General features: G+C 45.3%; 1 protein-coding gene across 3 annotated transcripts in view; it reads right to left on the reverse strand.

Moving 5' to 3' along the window:
• Nucleotides 1–2,121: 2,121 nt before the first annotated feature.
• The window catches only part of GMPR (guanosine monophosphate reductase), a 67,043-nt gene continuing 47,044 nt past the window's right edge, over nt 2,122–22,120 (reverse strand). The window contains exons 8-10 of one of the 3 annotated variants that reach the window (XR_003999051.1): nt 12,202–12,361; nt 3,954–7,047; nt 2,122–2,471 (exon numbers count right to left, since the gene is read on the reverse strand). Coding sequence is in view for 2 of the 3 variants with exons in the window: in XM_030552473.1 (XP_030408333.1) it covers nt 6,867–7,047; nt 12,202–12,361 (341 nt within the window). In the remaining variant the exon portion in view is untranslated. Of the gene's footprint in view, nt 7,048–12,201; nt 12,362–22,120 lie in introns of those variants that run through there. The other 2 variants (XM_030552473.1, XM_030552474.1) reach the window with 2 other exon arrangements.

Raw genomic sequence — 22,120 nt, forward strand, 5'->3', positions numbered from 1 at the left:
TCATGTTATTCACAGGCCAAAATGAAAGAATCCCTGAGCCATTTCCAAGGAAAGGGGCCTTTCCTTGGCCAAAGGTCAAGTTGGACAGCTGGGAGCCTACGCACCGCCGGGATAAACAGTTAACTTTCAGAACCCTTCTCTCCCTCCCCTGACAGCCTGTAACACAAGCTTCAGTTCTGATACCTAATGGTCACATGGAGGGGGAAATAATTACGTTAAAATGACCCCTTGACACCCAAAAGAATGGCCCCAAATGTATTAGAATGAAGTGCATTCAGCCAATAGGTAGTTATACAATAACAGTCTCTAAGATTGCTATAGTTTTATTCGTCGTTATCTGAAAGGACTCAAGTCTTCCACTGAGAATTAATTGGAGGCTTCATCCAAGTTTGGCTTTTTTGTTGTTCATTTGTTTGTTTTTATTCTGAGTGGTCAAAGCTCCTGTGCCCTTTCCGTAGACCATGCTGCGGGCATGCATTGGAAGTGTTGTTTGCATTAATCCTTACTCACTCCTTGAAGCTGTACTACTGTCTTGTGTGAAAACAGCAGTAGCCAGCTAGATCTGGCCCCTGATGTTTGCTTTAAAATTAAAGAGCCTGTTGATTCTAGTTTTAGAGAGAAAGAGACACACTCTGGGCTGGTCTACACTAGGGGAGGGGATCGATCTAAGATACGCAACTTCAGCTATGTGAATAACGTAGCTGAAGTCGAAGTATCTTAGATCGAGTTACCTACCATCCTCACGGCGCAGGATCGACGTCCGCGGCTCCCCGTCGACTCTGCTACCACAGTTCGCATTGGTGGTGTTCCAGAGTCGACAGGAGCGAGTTCGGGGATCGATATATCGCGTCTAGATGAGACATGATATATCGATCCCCAAGAAATCGATTGCTACCCGCCGATACGGCCAGTAGTGAAGACATACCCCCTCTCTCTCTTTCTCTCTCTCCTCCCCCCCTCCAATTGAAGTCAGGAGTTGCTGGATCTCTGTAACTGTGGCTGCAAGTGGTTGAATTCATCTTCTGTCTGGCCCTTTGGCTACTTAGCAGAGTTGCTAATCTTATTAAGGCAGCAGGTATAAGTTTTTGCAGACAGCCAGCTAATGTTGCAACTCACTAATATATGTATTTCTGTCTTTGGCTTTTTAAAAATATTAACATTTTGTGAACACTGTTCTCTCTGGTGTTTAAAAAGGGGAATTTCCAACCTTTTCCATTCAAATTAGCTACTGAAAATAATTTTGTAGTAGCAATGTCACGGTCTTTGACAGCCAGCAGGCTTGGACTGGCCAACTAGCCATGGCACTTGAGGAAAGTCCTCGTGTGGGTAAGTCTAGTGATTTTACAATAGTCTCTAAGGTTTTCATTGCTTGGTATTTCTGAAGAGGGTTGTTGCAAATCACACTTCCAGTGTTGCGCCTAATGTAGGCTCAGAAAAAGGGATAATGCAGCTTTATGTTGAGGAGAAATCAAGCTGACATGGCCAGTACAAAGGAGAAATAGGGAGGGAATAATGTTTTGCACCTTAATGAAAAGAGGAGAAAATTTTAAGTGCATACAGACATAGTTAAGAGCTTTTATTGTGACAGGAGAACTTTTTTCCATATGCGTGCATACTCTCTGTAATTCCAGTGTAAAATATTGTACTTGCACTAGCTTTTTTAAAACAAATATTAAAAAAAATGGAAGAATTCATATTCTATTTTCTAATGGTGGTGTGTCTATTTGTAGGATACACTCGCGTCTGTTTATTGAATTTTATGGTCCCTTTCTTTGATGGTGCTTGCAGGTTTTCTAGGTAGAAATTATTTCATTATTATAATAAAACAATGTTTGATTCAAAATTTGAACAAAATTGTTTTAAAGAAACTGTCTGTATACCAGTACAAGTTTATTGTTTCAGTATACTCGTACTAATAAAATAACAGTGCCAATTGCAAATGTGTGTCTGTCTTTATGCGTTAAGAATGAGAGACAATTTTCCTTTGAACGAATAATTTGTCCATTTAATTTTTCCCCCTTCAGATTTAGCTTCAGCCACAAGTTTTTATGGAGTTTTGTTTTTATCACTATACATAAAAGTTTACACATTCCCACATTCAGCATATAATCCTATCCAGTCTGCCAGAGTGAAGCCATTTATTTCATAACAGAACAGCCAGGGTGCACAATATGATCACTTTATATGAGCACGTTCATCATGGCAGACGCATTCTGTGCACTGTTTTTTGGCTACAAATGAGGAAAGAAGATACCCATTCTTAATCATCTCAGCTGTGGCGCATGCAGTGTTATGGAAATGGTTAACACTCACTCTTTTTTAAAGATTTCATGTATGCTCTTCAAAATTATCACAAACTTTATTTGTCACATAGCAGCTTTGGGCTATTACATATGTTTGGAAATGTCATCCACGTCAGCGGTGTAATAGCTGATGTTGTGAAGTCACATCCAGAGGACAGGCCTAAATGTCTGAATGAATAAAAAAGAACCAAGTCTAAGGCGGAGGGGTGAAGGGGGGAACCCTTATTATTAGTGAGCAAGACTGATTGCCATATCCTGCAGAGTCTCTGAGGTCAGCTGCAAAATCCCCATTGACTCTAACAGCAGAGGATTTGGCCTAAATGCCCATCAGAGTTTGGCAAGAGAAGCCTGATTTAGCTCTCATTTACACTGGTGAAAATTAGGAGAGAATCCATTGAAGTCAATAGGTTTATACCAATGTGAAACTGGTGCGTGAGAGAATTAGGCCTAGCAGGAGTTTCAGACCACAAACGCCCATGGATTAAAACATTAATCCTGTATCCACTGGTGGTGTCATACTGTGTCTTGGAAGACTTGCAAAAGCGCTCACCTTTCAACATCCTCAGCAAACTTCCTGAAAGCCCTCCTAACTTGTGCTTCCTGAAATGACCCCTGCACACAACACCTGACAGCAGCAAGGGTAAAATCCAACACTTACCCACTCAGAGCGATGGAGGAAGGCACAGAAGTGTGCCAGTCACATGGTGTTTTCCAGAGCCCCCCGAGGATGCTGAGCAAGATGAGGTAGTGGGCTGAGGACAGTGTGTACCTCTTCTTACTACAAACCATCCGCACCCTTGGTCCCAGCACATCCACTGACCACACAGCACTACCTGTCAGACCACAATCTCTTGGTGCTGTGGTGTAGGCACCACTCCTACAGTAGTGCTCCTCGGCCTCCTCTGCTTTCACAGAGTTGGACTGGGAGACATAGAGCTTCCTATGCCTTGTGCAGGCTTTGGCTTTAAATTTGTATGATCGTACCCAAAACTTAATCAGATTTGTTTAAACTAGCTTCATTTTTTAAAAGCAATGTGGCACGTTAGCTACATCTTGACAGAGTCAGAGGGCCAAATTCTAACTTTCCTCTTATGCACTGATGTCACGGAGTTGCAAGGGTGTGGAAAGCAAGTCAGAATTTGGCCCAGTGTCATGGGTAGCCGCTGCTTAAGACACTTGCAATATAGCTGCGGGGGGACTCTTGGCAGCTGACCGGGTAGCAGTTCATGAAGTGCAGCACAGTGCTAAGCCCCTGGGAAGGACACTAAGAACTGGTTTCAGAGTAGCAACTGTGTTAGTCTGTATCCGCAAAAAGAAGTACTTGTGGCACTTTAGACACTAACTAATTAGTCTCTAAGGTGCCACAAGTACTCCTGTTCTTCTTACTAAGAACTGGAGAACCTTGTAAAATGATCAGATGAGGTAGCTCAAGTTAATTGCTCCGGGCCTAATCCCGCCAGGTGTAGCACACCCTCAACTTCAATGATTTTAACAAGAGTTTGGCCTCTAACTGGAGCAGGAGGAGGAGCTGGGTCCTACAGACACTGAGGGCACCTGTCACCTCACCAGACTGGGTCCTGAGTTAGCCTCAGGCCAATCCCTTTGTTCCACTTTCAAACGCGTGCGTGCTGTATGCATACGTATTTGTACCAGGAGCACTGTGAAAGGAGCCATCGGATGGAAGGTGTCCTCTGAAGAAACACCCGGTTGAACCACACAGGGTGAGTCTCCGCCAGTTGAACTGCTCTACAACGGGTTGCCTTCTGTTGCTTGGTTCCCTTCCAGTGGAAACTGCTGCTGGTTACCAAGAAGAGGGTAAGGTGCTATTAAAAATAATTCAGCATCATAGTGATGGCTTCTTTTTTCCTCAGCATCACAGAGAACCTACAGAACAAACCAGGCTTTTAAAGCCTATGGATATATCTATACTGCAGCTGGGTAGTGAGAGTCCTAGTGCTACCTTAGCTTGAGCTAGTACACTAAATATAGCAGTGTGGATGTTGCAGCATGGACTAGCCACCTGAGTCCAAGCTCACCCAATCCCTCAGTCTAAGCTTGGGTGGCTACATCCACACTGCTATCTTTAGGTCACTAGCTCAAGCTGAACTAGCAAGAAAGTGTCTACCCACGCTGGCCATCACACCTTCCAGCGGCAGTGGATATGTACCCTGCAGTGCCTCATTATCCACTGGTGTGACCCTTAGTAGTCTTTCACACTTGTGCAAAGTGGGTGTAAAACGCCATCAAGGCCAAATGGCTGCATTTTACACACTGTTTGCACAGGTGTAACTGACTCCATAATGGCCAAGGCAGGAGAGAATCGAGGCATTTTCACCACAGAAAAGCAGCAGTTCCAATGTGTACATTAAAGATCTATTCTTTTAAATGTGCAGAGGTTTAAAAAAAACTTTACATTTATAAATGTAGCCCCCAAAACCATATAAAACTAATTAGCATCCCAACCTGGGAGCATCTAGGGGACAGCCACACATCTGAAGTATGAAGGCACAAGTATGGAAATGCACTGGTGATATGAGTGTATATTCGGTATAACCTCATTCCTTGAAGAAGAGTTTTGATTTACCTGTATACACTTACACTTTTCTTCTGGGTATGTGGCTGGGGGCGGAAGCAGGGGAGAGGAGAGACTCTACTTTCATTTATTCCAATGTAAATTCCAAGTAACTTCATAGATTTCAGTGGTGCTACTCTGGGTTTATATCAGATTAACTGACAGAAGAATTTGGCCCACAGTACTTGTATTTATTGTTAGTAAAGAAAGCATTCGGCTGCCTTTCTAGAGTTCACTACATATAAATTCCAACTTCAGAAGAAAAGTTATTTGGCAGGGCCTGGGAGCCTGATTCTCATTTTTACTTAAGTTTCTTTACACCACTCTGGCAGTGTACATGGGCCTTAAAAAGTAGTGTACATGTAACCTATGCCCTCTTTAAGGCCCCCTGTACAATGCCAGGGCAGAGTCTTCTTGTAAATGAGAATTAGGTCCACAGTGCTTAATGGAGAATACTTAACATTTTATTGTAAACCACTTGCCTTCAGATGAAGGATCATCTAGGCTTTTCCAATTATGCATAAGCTGATTAACACCATCAATGACTGATTTGGGAATTAGATTTCTTACTCAACATGTTCCATTGTACCGATCCTCCTTTATCTTTTCTAAACAACAAAGAATGCTAGAATAATTCCATTTGCTTTCCTGCCTGCCCCCCTTCCCACAGGTCGCAGTTTTGCATTCCAAAGGAAGTCTCTGTCTTTCCATGGAAGGAAAAATAAGACTCTGAAGTTACTTCAGTTTCCAATTGTATTGATATCTCAGTAACATGCTAAAGTAAGTGGCCAATCATCATTAATTCATTGGTATTCACTCTAATAACATTTATCATAAAAAACTACTGTGGTATTCCTGGGGATTCAAAGTGTACTTCCAAAGAAATTTCATTGTGATTTATCAATTAATTAGTCTACCATTACAGTTTATTACAGTGTTGCCCAGAGTCTAAAATATTAATTATTGTCTTCACAGCAACTGCTTTAACTCAAGATCAGACAACTGGCTTCTTGCAATGAAGTTTTCAGCTGGTCTATTACAGGCCATATTTTACTCTCAGTTACACCTCTGACTTCAAAAGAGTTGCACCAGGGTAACAGAGAGATGGATTTGACCCGTTTGGCCTGATTCCCCAGGCCTTGCTCAGTGTGTAATCATTTCTACAGCCGGGCAAAGCAAGTGTGTATTTGTAGTCGCTTTGTGTCAGCTGAAATGACTATGCAAATCACAAGGCTGTGCAGAATCAGGCCACTGGTGTTGAGTATATCTATGTGTCTACAGCTTCAAAAGATATTCAGAGACTGTTAAAAACAGGACCCCTGAGAAACTCTGAGGATTGTATCCACCAAAAAACTGGTACCCTGTTAAATGTTCTGGGTGGGGGTGGGAGGAGGAAGCACTCACTACATTATAATGCCAGTGTCTATGGAGAGGTAAGTCCATTAATATAGTGATTTAAATACAAAAGGCCCTAAAAGGTGCCTGAAATGCCATTGATACAGCTCCAGCATTTTTAACATCACAGTGAAAATGCAGCAGGAACCTTGGCTCATCCAGCCATCTGAAAGGTCAAAAAGTATGGCTTTGATCTTTGGTTAAACAGATCAACATACCGAACATCAACATCCCCTCCCAGCCGGCAGCTCCTATAGCCCGTACTGCTGGAGCAGTGCTAGCAAGAGGTTGTGAGGATGTTTTAAAACTTGGTAACAGTGATCAGCGTCTGGAAAGCAAATTCACTATGAATGAATGGTGAAAAAATTAGATTTAAAACAGACGTGACTTTAAAAGATGAGGCTATTGCATCGTGAACCAAAAGAATCCTACATGGCACTGTGTTTGATGGCATGTCCTTCTGCTTAACCCTATCACCAGTGGCAACTGACCCACCTAGTTCCACAGCCTGCAGGGTTTGCCCCCATGAAGCTCTAACACAAAACAGAGGAAGTGGGGAGAAGCGGCAGACACATTTCACAGGTCCTAGTCCTTGGTTAAAAAAACACCTGGCTGTGCTGCTGGGTGACCCGGATAAATGTCGCCCTCCTGCTCAGCTCTTTGAGCTTGGCAGCTCCCACGTAGGTGCAGGTGGATCGCAGGCCCCCAAGGATATCAAGGATGGTGGTTTCCACGTCACCTCTGTAAGGCACTTCCACCGTTCTGCCCTCCGAAGCCCTGCAGACAGAGAGTTGGAGGTAGCGTGGAATGAATTTTTCAACATCAGCACCTGAACGTTTTAAAGAACCTTCTGCTCTTTACCGATTGCTGCCTGTTCCTGCCGGTTGTTCAGCGCATTGTACCAGAGTCATACCAAGTACTTTGAAGAGGACGCAAATGCTTCTGGCAAATGCCCAAACAATGCCTGAGCACATCATGGGCTTCATCCTTCTGTTTTTACTGAAGCAAAACTTCTGTTTATGTAAATGGCAGTTTTGCCCCAGGGCTGTAAGATTGAGCCTTACCCCAGAAGACAGGCCAAGGCAACGTTTAAAAATATTGGGGCTATTCCTCCACTGGTATAAACTGCCATCGCTTCAGTGATGCACCAGGGCCCGTGCTATGCCGTGGCTGAGCCCCAGCACCTCTAGGCTTGGCAGTTCATAGCCCTGGCACCTGCTGGGCTTGCGGCATCAGTTATGAAAGTAGAAAAATTGCTTGCGCTCCAGCACCTCATTGCCTGATCCCCGGCACCTCTTTCATTACAAATTAAGCACTGAACAGAGCTACCCCCATTGACTTCAGCTGAGGCTCTGTCCCATGCACCAGAAGTGTGCATGGTACATTACAGAACAGATAAAGATTAGGCTTCTCTGCCAGGAGACTTTACAATGTACCAACCCAATTCTGCATTCTTAATTTACACTGCAGGGGGCTTCCTCAGATGAAAGGAGAATTAGAGCTATTCCAACAGGACGGACTGCAGAAATACTTTATCTAGTGTAAATGACTGGCACACAGGCAAACGTCCGGCGCGGTCTTTCAAAGCAGATTTTCTTTATTCCTCAGGAGGCAAAAAGAAAGAAGCTGAAGTCTGTGGGCTTGGGTCAGGAAAGAATTTGCTCTTGTGATTTCCACACCCATCCCTCCTGCCTCACTATCCCACCCTTTGCAGTCCCTGCGGTAATGGAATGTCCCCAGATGTCATCTGCTCTTTGTGTTCCTTTGACTAAGATGATTGGGCAACACGAGGCAAACATCTTCTTTGGGGCAAGGCAGAGGGCTTAAAATGTGCATTGTCCTGTGGCTGCTGGGAATCTGATCTTGTGCTTTAAAGTGGTGGGAAAGCTTCATTTGTGTCCAAAATCTTAAAGCCACTTCAGAGTTAACTTGTTCAGAAAATGATCAAGCAGCAGTTGGTTATATGACACCTTAGGTTACAGTCAAGAGAGTGCAACAATGTGTATTTTGGACAATATTTTACTATCTGTTACGGTTTAGGGTTGGGTGTTGTTTTACAACAGGGGAAGTCAAAGATCATGATTTCAAATACGCTCAGGTTGTAACACCGCCAGAGAGCTACCGCTAACTGGAGGAAAGCTTGAGAAAGAAAGGCTATTTAACCAAAACTCCTGAGTTTAAACTGACTCAGGGCCTTCTTTTTGCTCCAGCTAATGGCAGGACGTCTGCTCCAAGGAAGAAATAGCCCCATCAGGAGGGAGTGAGATGCGGGTCTCCATCCTAGAGAGGTGATGGCTGAGGAACCATGAGCCTAGAAGTGGTGCCCTTGATGTACCACTGGGGGAAATACAGGTGCAGTTACCCTGAAATGTGACAGGGTTCTCAATGCAAAATTTTCAATTTTGAAAGCAGAAATCCATACGCAGGCACTCTAAGTGGCCTGATTTTCACAGTGGATGAGGGCTCCCAGATCCCCAGCACCTTGAATGGAAGTTGCGGGACTCAGGACTTCTGAAAATCAAATCACTTTTGTTGGTGCCTCAATACAGACTGATAGTTGGGATTTTCAAAAGAGCGCAAGGCACTCAACGCCCACTGAATTTCAATAGGTTTGGGGTAGCAGTTCCCTCTGGCATCTTTGAAAACCCTAAGCAAGTCCTTGCCTTTAGGCACTCAACATTATAAATGCTGAGGTTAGACTGAACACTTTTTGAGATGGCACTTTGGGCCAGATTTGGCTGTGAGCTAGAATTTGTGTACCTCAGTGGAGTTAGTTTAGCTTTACACCTATGGAATTGAAGGCAAACTCTGGCCCCACTTCTTTGATTTGCCTCTTCAGAACCACCATGCTCTCTCTGTGCTGTATAAATAATCCCTATTTTTAAAAACTTTTGAATCTACAGGATCTGTGGCAGACCAAAAAAAACCAACCAAACCAGTCACACTAGCTAGCTAACTATAGCCTCTTCGGGGCCATGGTCACCATTCTATAACCATGTGTATGACGCATAGTATCTAAGCACCCTATACTGCTAACAGCCAGTGCCAATGCAGCAGAGTATTAGGCTGCTTGGCTGGATTCCAAGGTTTGCTGCTAGCAGGAATCCCCCATACACAATTATGTAACCTATTGCTTACGACACAGGAGTAGCAGCCTCTTATTGGCTATTGAAACTTTCAGAGGCTGAGCCCTCTCCCTCGTCCTCAGTTGCCTGGGAGAGTCGGAGAAGCTTGTGTAACACATTCCCTGAGGACTCCAAGCCTTCATAAATTAGGGAGTGGAAAAGAGGGAGTGTGCATCTAACAGGATGGCAGCTTGTGCAGAATTTCTGGCAGGAGCTGAAAGCAACTAACCTTTATGTTTAAGTAGCTAAATAAAGCCCCTTTCCTATTGCTCTGTTTATCCCTATGGAACACTGGACTTCAATGGTGTTCTCAATTTACTCCACTGTCAGAACCTTAGCAATGAATCTTGCCCTGAGTTTACCCCCCCCCACACACACACACACACTCTTTCTCTCTCTGTTGTAACTAAGGGGTGGAATTTGGCCTTTCAGATGCCACCCCAGCACTAGCATGTTGGCTTGCATTACAACAAGGATTTTCAAACTTTATCCACAACCTTCACCAACATCGGTGGTGGCCTATCACTAACTGAACTGAGCCTCCACAGATTTGCTTGGCTTGTTTGGGCGGTATTGTGAAATGGTCATTAATGACATGCTGTTATGAACAATGTAATGGTTTAGACCTACCCTGCTGTATACACACTCGAGTCACCGACATAAAAAAAGAGGGCAAAAATAGTTTGTAACTGCAGCTCAGATGAAAGGCTGTGAGTGCCTGTGTGTAACTGGCAGCTGCCATTTTTAAATTATAAGATAATTGCTCATGCCATCCACTCCGACTGTTCCAGATGCTTTGATGCCAAGCGGCATCATGAAAAAAAAATTAACAGCCTCTTGGGACTGGTGTGAGACATGATTGAGTGAATTACAACTCATGCAGGCATGCAGACTGCCTTGTGCAACATTTCAGCTTGTCCTAAACAGGGCCATTCTCTTGTGCAGCATTTTAGCTGCAAAGAAAGACTCCCCACTGGTATTTGGCAATGTTAGGGCACCCTAGACCTTGGGTCAGGGGAGACAAGTAGGGATTGGCTGATCGCAAGTAGGGAGACTATATTACACTCAGCAACGTCCAAAAATTCCCCACCCCTGCTCCTTTTGGGGAAGCACAGCTGTGTGCTGCCCCATATCCAAGGCACTGAGCAAAGGCTTAATCTAGGCTGTGATTTCTCAACTGGGAGGTTACAGCCACTCTGCCCTTCCCATACTGCTAAACGGGGAGGGAGAGAAGAGCCTGTCTCGATCCAAATATTACCCGCTGGCTATGCCACTTATGTATTTTTATTTTTGCAGGATTAACCCTTTAGTGGGGACTAAATTGCACTGCATGCTTTCTCTTAGCTCTCTTCCCCCCCACCCTCCCCTCTTTATTCCTTTGTCCTAAAGGTGTCTTTTTACTTCTCCCCAAAAGGTTTCCTTAGAAAGTGGAGTAGATGCAGCTGTGTTCAGTACTTGGCCCAGCTTATTGGACCAGTGAGTGGGGCAGCTCTGTCTCCTCGATGGGTCTAATTTCAGCAAGATCAGAAGGCAGAAGTGCCATGACCATCTCTGTGCTCAGCTCTTTCCTGATGGCTGCACTTTGCCTGCCACTAAATTTTTTGGTCTCCATTATTACAGGCATTTTGTTGAAACCCAATATATGATACTGAATAGCTCGGGAAATTTAGGCCAATGCCGTTAATCTTTGCCCTAAGGCATTTAAGTCTATGTCTTACTTGCCTTCTGTAAGTACTATGTATGTCTATATGGCACTTTCTACATCTTTAAAAACAATTAATAATAGTAATAATAATAATAATATAATATGCAGCAGCTCTGAAGATGGATCCAAGCTGCTAAATTTAGGCTTGGACCAAAGTTTGGGAAGCATTTGTATCCTGGGTTGTGGCTTGGCCTGCTGCAAAATTAAGGGCTGTGTCAGAGTGGGGATATGTCTGTGAACTCCATTTTGTTTTGTCACCCCATTTTGTCCATTATAACCTTCCTTCTGGAGTGTGACTTTGTGTTGTATTGTGAATTCCTTTGTGGATTAGAGTATCCATTTTATGGCAGGGGCTGGCTGGACCCCTCATGGAAAGACTATGTATGAGGATGTATGACAGCGCCATCAACACTGAATGACTATCCCCTACTGAATAATGGGTTTTCTACTGGTACAGCCATTGACTATGAATAACTCTCTACACAGAAGCCAACTGGGGGAAGAAAGGGCCTGGAACCCACAACTCCCCCAGTTAAATGCACAAGAACAAAAGATAAAAGATGGGTGATTCTCTAAGGATGTTCATCAAACCCAGGATTCACAACAGGACTGATATCAGGGTGAGAATGATGTTCCAGTTTTCCACAGATCTGTAACTCTCTAGGGCTTTCAAGAGTAAAGTGTCTGTGATTAAAACCATTCCTTTGTTAAGAGTGCCTTCCTTACCTTACTGTCCCACAGCCAGGTGCATTCTGGGTGAACATGAGTAAGCAATGTGGGGCTCAGGCACTGGTTCCAGGAGGGGCTCAGACAGCTGGACTGCCAGGTCCCACTGCCCAAGAAGGGTGTCAAACACGTAGTCTGTACCTCTGTTTGTGTGCCTGAGACACCCAGCGTTCGGAACAGTGCCCAGTCACTACCCGGACCCAGGGATCTTGGAAACATATGGGCCCAGGAGTTGGGTCTGTTTACAACAGCCTGGTGTTCATCTGGAAGAGGGAACAAGCCCAGGTTGTAACAGAAGCCAGTTGCAAAATTCAGATCCAGAAGTAGGTTTGGTGGTGGTTCCGGCCCATAGCAAAATCTGAGTATAACTTGTACCTGTATTCAGCAACTCCTCCTATGTGCTTCTTCATGGCCGTATCAGAGCTCATCCCGTAGAACAGTTTCACCTTCTTGCCATTTTTTTCTAGAACCTCTCCAGCACATTGATCGTGGCCTGCAAACATTCCTCCAAGCATGACAAAATCAGCACCAGCTCCTGTGATCAGCAGAGAATGTGAGATGAGAAGGATGGTGGGGGAGGGAGTAAAGAGGGGGGGGAGAGCAGGATAAAAGACAACGCAAAAACAGCCATGCAGCTGAAAATGATAGCCAGCCCTGAATGCTTCAGAGCAGGGAAACCTTAACTGTAACAGACACAACTGAGTTAAAAGACATTCTTTACCAGCGGGACCTATACACGCCGGTGTCGTATTCTCTTGATACTTCAAACAAGGAGCATGTTGAAATACTGTGATACTGTACACCACAGAAAGTGCTCTTTTTCACTTCTGTGTTCTCACTTTCAAATTCAGTTTAGTGCTTTTAACTTGCACTACAATCCAAACACATGGACAAGATGTCAGTCAGCTGCATGGCTCCCTAAATCCTTTCCAATCAGGTCATGCACGTGAGTGGAAATGCACGTTTGGAAGGACACAGAGAGGAACGTTCACCTTTATTTACTTTGTAAGCGGATTTCTGAAGTGAAAGATGTGATGGTTCTGAAATTTTTTTCGTCCCTTCCTCCCTCCCCCTCCCTCCCCAGCCATGTAGTCATTCAGTGCAGTGTACGGTAAACTGCAATGGGTGTGGGGTAAGTTTGTGTTTGGTTCAGATTACTAACATTGTAAACTCTTCGGGGGCACGGACATGTTCTTTGTCCTGTGTTTGTAAAACACCTAGCACTCTGGGGTTCTAGTCCGTCACTGGGCCTCCTCGGCCCTTGGGTTATACAAAATATAATAATTAACACCCAATATCTGAAGGCTTATCCAACTCCTACGTCTCCCTTGGATTTGCAGATCATGAGGCCTGTTCCATTGTAGTTAACAGGAGTAGGATGAGGCTTTGGGAATCTCAATACGTTCTCTTAAGAGATTGGCCAGTTTTCCCATCAGTGCTGGAGTTATACCATGAATAGCCTCCCCTAGGACTTCCAGTCTTGGGTGGAACCAGGAGGTGCAGAATTCCAAGAAAATGAAAACTCATTTTTAAAACTGAAGCAAATGTTTTTGAACCAGGTAAAAAGGTTCAGATCTTGCTGTTTTCAAAATCTGTTGTGATCCATCCCTGAAACAAAACACTCTGTGGTCCAAGATGACTGTTCTGTCTGTCTGTGGAAGTGAGTTACTGGTATAGACAGCACTGTCCTCTGCTTCCCAGCCCCTTTACATTGCCCACAAATAACTGGCATTTATGCAGAACCTGATCTCACAGAGATGAACCAGAACTAAAATGCCACATCTAAACTTTGGGAAAGTTCAAATCCAGATACAACCTTTATGACTGGCTCCCATCTCTATTGAGTCAAACCAAAATATTGCCCACCCTTCCCAAAAAACACTTGGGAAAATTTGGATCCTCATCTGACCTTCACCGCTCCTCTATCTGTATCATATGATGAACCAAAACCATAGAGACATGCTTGAATTTGGGAATATTTTGAGCTGGAACCACATCCAAATTATAGAGTGTGGGTTCATTTCTAATAGTCCTAGCAAAGTTGAGTCCAGCTACAGGGCAGCTCTATGAACAGTAACACAGAACCCAGCTGCCCTGGTATATAACCCTTGCTCCATCTGCCCCAATGTTTATTCGATGAGAACAGTTGTTCATGTTAAAAGGTATTTTTAAAAATTACATTTGTGCCAAATCAATGTAGCATATGTAATATTTATAGTCAGGCACCCATTCAGGGTCTCCTGTCACTCAGGCTCGCTGACAGGCTGTCCCTGAGGTTTGTTGTTTCAGATGTCTGTGAGATTTAAAGGCCCAATCAGAAACTAATCTGATACTTTTCCTAACCTACCAAAACCAGGATTAGTGCCCATCTTCATCAGTCATTCTAGATCACTTGTGTGGAGCTTGTCTTTACCCAGAATAACCATATACCATCTTTGCAGCAATGGCACTGTGAGAATTCTACTTCTTATTGTTACAGTTGCACTAAAATTACGTGGCAGCCTGGATTCAGTCCATCCAAAGGGACCCCAAGACAAAGCAAAGGCAGCCTTGCCAAAGTGCTTTTGATGCTCCTGGGTCTCTACTCTGCCAATGCTGCCATCTAGTTCCCAGTCCTCACCCTCTCTCTGGTGATGGCTTCCCGACCCCATCAATCCACCCCATCAAACCTTCTGGGGCCATCGACCTCTCACAACAAAACCAAATTTCAAAACTTTAGCATTTCTAGGGCCCTTCCAAATTCATGGCCATGACAAACATGTCACAGACCATGAAATCAGACCTCCCCTGTGAAATCTAGCTATTGGAGAGGAGGTGGAAGGGCAGGGCTGGGGAGCCCCAGCTGGAGGGCTCCTACTGCACTCCTGCTGCTAGTCCTACCCAGGCCAGGGAGGGACAGGATTTCCTCTTCCTCTGCACAGCCACTTTTGTGGGGAGATCAGACGCACCTCCATGAACCTCCCCAGGCTGCAGGAAGTTCTGCAGCTGCTGCTTTCAGAGCCCAGCTCCACCTCCATCAGGGCTGGCCTTACCATGAGTCCAACTGAGGCCGCTGCCTCAGGTCCCAGACTGGGGGGGAGGTGGGAGGAGCAGGGAAGCCACTAGGACCCAGAGTGCAGAAAATTGTCTCTCCTGCTGGTGCATATGTATTCTCTCTGCTCTAGATGCACAGAGATGGTGGAGTGCTGTGCTGGAGGGAGGAGGGCACAAGAGACATAACAAGCAGGCAGGAGAAAAAGTGAGAGGGAATAACAGAAAGCAGCAGAAGCTACAGGGAGAGATGGGAGAGATGGGAGGAGGAGCCTCTTATGTACTTCTCTAGCATGCCCAGGAGCCTGGATTGATTAACACCAGCTTCTCAGGGAGCTTCCTGTTTCCTGCTGCTTCACTGAACCCACTTGAGCAGAACAGGCAGCCTACTAAAGTAGTAGGAGCCAGTTAGGCCCTTAAGACGCTGACATCTTCCCTCACTCAGGCCCTGTTACCAGCCTGCTTATTTGTCCCCTTCAATTGAGTGTTGAGAGCCACTATAGCTGGCACAGAACAGCAGTCTTGAGTGAAAGAAGAAAATGCCCCTCTGGGGCAGCATTCAGAAAAAGAAAGCAAGCAAAGGAAGCTTTTCTATCTAAGCAGGAAGGAGCTCTCCTGAGATACATAGACACAAATGTTCACGCTGAGCCTTCCAGCCCCAGTGAGGATGTGAGTGGTGAGGAGATGCCTGATCTTCCAGTTAGTCAGAATGCAGGTGACCTAGCAGCTACTCCAGCATCCATATCTCCATCTCAAATGGATGTAACCATGCACATTCCTGAAGAAAAGTGTAGATCAGAGAACAGTGTGGTGGAAGCGCAAGAAACAGCTGCTGCTGAGTTTAGTTCCTTAAGTCTAGATGATCCAGGACTGTGGACCCATTTGAGCAGTGGCCTGAGGGACTTCCTTGTACTGCATGGGCCACAGCAAGTGAAAAACTTCATGTTCCCCAAAGACAATGAAAATAGAAGTTTCCATCCAACACATTACTGGTGTGAAATTCTCTAATGGTGACCAAGTGGAGAGGCTGTGGATTATGTACTCAAAACCCCAGAATGCTGCATATTGTTTTTGTTGCAAATTCTTCCAGTCTAATGTTCCAGCCACATTGGGTTCTACGGGAACAAAGGACTGGAAAAATCTGGCTAGAAATCTGGCATGCCTTGAGAAGGCAGCAAATCACCAGAGAGCATTCCACAGGTGGAAAGAGCTTGACATGAGACTAAGGTTAAAGGCCACCATAGATGATCAGCATCAAGAGAAGAAGCAGCAATGGGCTTAAACTGCAGCAAGGGAGATTTAGGTTGGACATTAGGAAAAAGTTCCTAACTGTCAGGGTAGTTAAACACTGGAATAGATTGCCTAGGGAAGTTGTGGAATCTCCATCGCTGGAGATATTTAAGAGTAGGTTAGATAAATGTCTATCAGGGATGGTCTAGACAGTATTTGGTCCTGCCATGAGGGCAGGGGACTGGACTCGATGACCTCTCGAGGTCCCTTCCAGTCCTAGAGTCTATGAGTCTATAAGATTGCATCAGAGTCTCTTTACTGGCAAAATGTTCTGAAAAGGCTCATTGCCATTGTGAGAATGCTTGCAACCCAAAACCTAGCGCTGTGTGGTACTTCAGATCAGCTGTATGTGCCAAACAATGGAAACTTCCTTAAAATTGGGGAGCTGATGGCTCAGTTTGAAGCTGTACTCCAGGAGCATCTAAGAAGAGTCACCACCCAAGAAATGTACACACACCACTACCTTGGAGAAAAAATTCAAAATGAGATCATACAGTTACTGGAAACAAAAGTCAAACAGAAATTGTGGCTGATCTGAAATCAGCAAGATATTACTCTGTTATTCTGGACTGCACACCTGACATCAGTCATACAGAACAAATGACTTTAATGGTGCGTTTTGTAACAACACCAGAACCTAGTGAAAATGTCCCTGCAATGGTGACTGTCAGAGAGCATTTTCTAGAATTTATTGACATTGATGATACTACAGGAGCTGGTATGACAAATGTGCTTCTTAAAAAGCTGGAAGACACAGGAATTGTGATAGCTAACATGAGAGGTCGGGGCTACGATAATGGTGCCAACATGAGAGGAAAGAACAGAGGAGTGCAGACACGGATCCAAGAGTTAAACCCTCGAGCTTTTTTTGTCCCATGCAGTTCTCATTCAATGAACTTGGTGGTCAGTGATGCAGCATCAGCGTCTAGTGAGGCTGCTGAATTTTTTAATGTAATTCAAAGCATCTATGTATTTTTCTCTGCATCAACTCATCGATGGCAAATTTTGAAGCAACATCTGGGAACATCCTCTCTGACACTGAAACCACTGAGTGCCACACGATGGGAAAGTCGAGTGGAGGTGATAAAGCCTATCAAACACCAAACTGGGAAGATAGATGATGCCATAGTTGCCATTATGGAGGATAATGCTATGACAGGAACTGTTTGTGGGAGAATAGTGGCAGAGGGAAATGGAATCACCAGAAACATACATAACTTCACATTTCTGTGTGGCTTAGTGTTGTGGCATGACATATTGTTTGAAATAAATGTTGTAAGAAAGAGACTCCAAGGTGTTGACTTTGATATATCTGGAACAATGGAACAACGGGACAAAGCAAAGTCATACCTACAGTCTTACTGGTCAGGTGAGGGATTTCAAAACGTTCTGAAGAGTGCACAGAAGTTGGCAGAGGAACTTGACACTGAAGCTATTTTCCCACCCATTCAAGAATACAAGAGTCACCGAAGAAGACAACATTTAGATTACGAGGCATGGGATAATCCCATAAGAGACCCCAAACAACAATTCAAAGTTGAATTCTTTATCCAGGTGCTAGATTGTGTAATACAGTCAGTTAAAGAACGTTTCATGCAGCTCAAGGAACACAGCAGTATATTTGGGATGTTGTATGATACTCCAAAACTCCTCACTATACCTGAAGAAGACCTGTACCAGCAGTGCAGGGCACTATAGACAGTACTGACACATGATGACATGCATGATATTGATGCGAGTGATTTAGGTGATGAACTGAAACCCTTTCAAGATACATTTCAGCAGGATCAACTCCAAAGGCTGTTCTGGAATATATGTGCACAGAGAAGATGACCACCTTTTTCCAAATGCTTTTGTTGCTCTGCGTACACTTCTAACACTTCTTGTAACAGTTGCCAGTGGAGAACGCAGCTTTTCCAAGCTGAAATTAATAAAAACACATCTATGCTCCACAATGACACAGGAGAGGCTGGTCAGCCTTGCAGCCATCTCAGAGCATGAGCTGGCCCAGACTGTGGATCTTCAAGAAGCAGTTCAAATCTTTGCAACCAAGAAGGCATGGAAAGCACCACTTTGATTATTCAAATAGATAAAAATGCCAGTGTTTACTATGCAGACAAGAAAAGTTACATTTGCTGTTCAGGCATTTGAAAGTTAAGTGTTACTTAAAATTTTTGAACAAGGCAATTTTTGAACAAGGCATTTTAAGTTGTTAGTTCTCTTTTATTGGGGTAGGTAGCAGAGCAGTACCATGAGAGGAGTAGAACAGGAAGAATGCAGAATTGAGACCTTTCAAAGTTTTGGCCCAAGAGAGGTGCCATTTGAGTTCCCTGCCTCAGGTGCCAAAATGTTGTGAGCCGGCCCTGACCTCTGTAAACCTCCTCCAGCTGCAACTCCCTGCACCCCCCTTTTGGGTCAGGACCCCCACCATTACAACACCCTGAAATTTCAAATGTACACATCTGCAAACGTGAAATTCACTAATTTTAAAACCCTCTGGCCATGAAATTGACCAAAATGGACCATGAATTTGGCAGGGCCCTGAGCATTTCCCAGAAAACAGCAATTCTGGTTCCCTCACAGCTCTAATTTAAAAAAATATATAAAAAAAACACTTGAATCACTTGGGAGGAGGGAAATGGGATTAAATTACTGGAATCAAAATTTACCAACTTGATCCACTTTGCATAGTTTCCCAAGATTCCTGTCAGGGATGGGCAGGGTTTCTGCAAAGCCAGCCCAGAACTTGGCTTCATACCCTCCAGAACATTTAATTAAACTAGTTGAAATACAAATTCTTACCACCCTGCAGCTCCAACCACAAGAAGTCCTTTTAACATTTGTTTTTCCCAAAGTGCTTCTGCTTCAGTACTTTCTGTTTGGCTTTTATGTTGCTATTGAGGACAAGGGCTTTTCAGAACACTCCACTCCTTTTGTGTGGCTGGGGGCGGGAGGAATGTTTTTTCGGCTTGCTCATGCTCTGTAGTGACCAGAGGTGCTGGTGACAGATTGCAAACCCGGCTTTTTGCTCTCTCATGATCACACACAGCTGGAGTCTTTGTTTTCCGTGCACAATGTTTCTGTTCAAAAGTGCATTTGTCAGGAAAGGGAAAGTGCAACAACACAGTAAGTACTTTTCACAAGGATCCTCAGTGGACACTAGCAGGATGCACAGATATGCAGCACATAACAGACTGCAAAGAAATCACTGTACGGTCTGTCTGATAAATCCTCTATGCAGAGCAGATGTGTTCTGCTCCCATAGTTTCACTTATCCCCTCTATGCTAATGACACCCAAAACAGTTTCTCCATCCCAACTCTTCCCTCTCCATTTAGTCTCTACTCTCATATCTCATCCCATCACTACCCCTCAGCAGGATGGCTGTGTTGAGCCTAGGACACTGCACTGGGATTCAGGAGCCCTGAATTCTGTTCCTAGCTGTGCCACAGGCTTCCTGTGAGATCATGGCCAAGTCACTTAATTGCTCTGTGCCTCAGTTTTCCCCTCTGTCAAAGGGTATGATACTTCCCTACCTCACGAGAAGGTTTGTGGAAGCCACTCATGTTTGTGAGGCACTCAGATAGAGCAATGATGAAACAGGTGATAAACCAGATTGAATTCCTTGTTCTCAACCCTCTCCTCCACTTCAAATCCTTTCCCTTCCTTTTTCACCACCCCCAAACTTTTCACTCTCAACTCAGGCCCCTGGTCCAAAACCTCAGCATCATCTTTGACTTCTCCCTCTCATTGTGTGTTCACGTCCAGACTATGACTGGATCCTGTCAGTTCTCCCGAACCATCGAGACACTCCAGCTCTTCTTCTGCACCCTTAGCATGAAAACCCCAGCTGCATCCTGCTGGTCATTTCCCACATCCCACTGTAACCTGGACTCCCTTGCCTTGCTTCCCCCCAGTCTAAGCGAACGGCTGCTTCAAGAGGCATTATCCAATCACATCGCTGCACTGTCGGAAACCATTGACTGGCAGACATGGGTGGCGTATGACCCTGCCCTTCAGACAGGCTAGCCCAGCCCTCCAGGCCTGCCCCTTCCACCGGAGGCCCCACCCCCAACCACCAGGGCCTTAACCCTTCACCCCCACGTCTGGAGCCCTGAGGGGCCCCCCATGGCCAGAGGAGCCCCAGCCCACCTGACCTAGCTGCTTTGGGCCAGTGCCCAGCCCGAGCACAGGGCTGCCAGCCAGCCTGAGCACTATCCCTGGACCTTCGGCTGGCCCAAGCACCAGCCTGACCTCTGGGCCACCAGCTGGCCTGAGCTGCACCAGGTGGCCAGTGTGACCTTCACACCCCAAGCTCCAGGGAAGAGAGGGAACAAGGGCGGGGCCTTAGGGCAGAGCATGGGTGGGGCCACAACCTGGGTTAGGGGAGGCTCAGCCTCCCCTGGCTTACGATACCTGCCACCCATGCTGGCAGACCCTCATCTTTTGCCTTTTAGTCTGCTTGTTCTTACCCTGAAGGCTCCACAAAGTGCTGCACCTCCATTCATTTAATTTCCTCCTATTGCCTTGCTGGCTGCCTCCTCAATGCCCCTTTGCCTCTTCCCGTCACACTCACCTTTTTTGCTTCCTTCCATGTCCCCCTTTATGCTTGGAGCTTCTTCCCTGGCACTATGCACCAAACAACCAGCCTGGCTGTTCTTTCCGATGCCCATTCCAGCTGCTTCTTTCACGATGTCTTTCAACAATAACCATGTATTGAACATCAGTGATCTCCATGCTGCTTTCAAACACTTCCATCATCAGGCCATCCAGTCTGGTATGCATCTGGGCTGTTATTTTTGTCTACCTTAGGCCCTAATCCTGCATTCAAATCTACTAGCATGGGCCCCTGGCCCTACGGGGCTCCCAATCATCAATTTATTAACTATAAGGAGATCATCCTAATCTGTGTCAACTCTCAGAATGATTACAGCCCTAGTTGTTCAGCCATTTGGTCCAGACTGCAACCTGAGCAGGATTGTTGCCTATCACATAATCTCAAGAGTTTCTCAACCCTCCACCACTTCAAGAAGCAATCTGGGGTCTCACTCGAGGGCTCTAATGCCCCAAGGCATATCCTGACTAGCCAGTTGCCACGTCCCCACCTGCACTTCCACAGGCTTCAGAGAGCAAATTTCTGCTCAGGGCAGCCCAAAGAAACCCTCTGGACTCACAGTGAACATTATAAACATTATAAAGACAAACAGTTAAACGTTTTGAAGTAATTTCCTGTTGTTCTAATTCCTGGAAAGATTCCCATTGAAATAAGAGCTTTTCCACTGGCCAGGTCTCTTCCCCTCCAGCTTGGAATGCAGTGAGGTCACAGTCCTCAGCTTGTAACATCCTTAACAACCACCATGGCAGGGTCAGGCTGAAGAGACACTGGCAAAACAAAGAACTAACTGCACCGGGGGTGACTGTGGAACAATTGACAGTAGAATGCCGCATGGGAAATTCTATCCAATCCATCACTGAGTGGGGTGATGTAGCCCTATGGGGTATATCGATACAACTTACGGGAGTGAGTCTCCCAGGCCAGATCGACAGACAGATCCCCCCTTCCCCAGGCTTTGGAGCCTGACCTCCAGGCTGAGCTGCAGCTTCCAAATGCTATCTACACAGCTATTTTAAGCCCCATGCAGGCTGGGAGTCTTGCTCCCGCTGGCTGTGTAGACATACTGACAGCGGCCCCAGGTTCAACCCAACTTTGGGCTGTCCAAAGCCAGCAACAGCTGCCACCATTCAACTATGTGAGAACCACACAATTCTAATAGCGGCCCCATCCTAGGTCATGTCACTGATGATGTGATCTAAGGGTCCTCTGATAGTTCGGAGGATTCCAAGCAGCAAGTCGATAGTACCCAGCTGGCAGCAATCGGTTGGAGTGCTGGGCCTGGCTGCTCATTTCAGAACTGAGGCTTCCTGACTATGGGTCCCAGATCACAAAGATCCTGCTTTAATCCTCCTTTATCATC

The sequence above is a fragment of the Gopherus evgoodei genome, chromosome 2 (assembly GCF_007399415.2).
Source record: "Gopherus evgoodei ecotype Sinaloan lineage chromosome 2, rGopEvg1_v1.p, whole genome shotgun sequence".
In the NCBI taxonomy this organism is placed as follows: domain Eukaryota; kingdom Metazoa; phylum Chordata; order Testudines; family Testudinidae; genus Gopherus; species Gopherus evgoodei.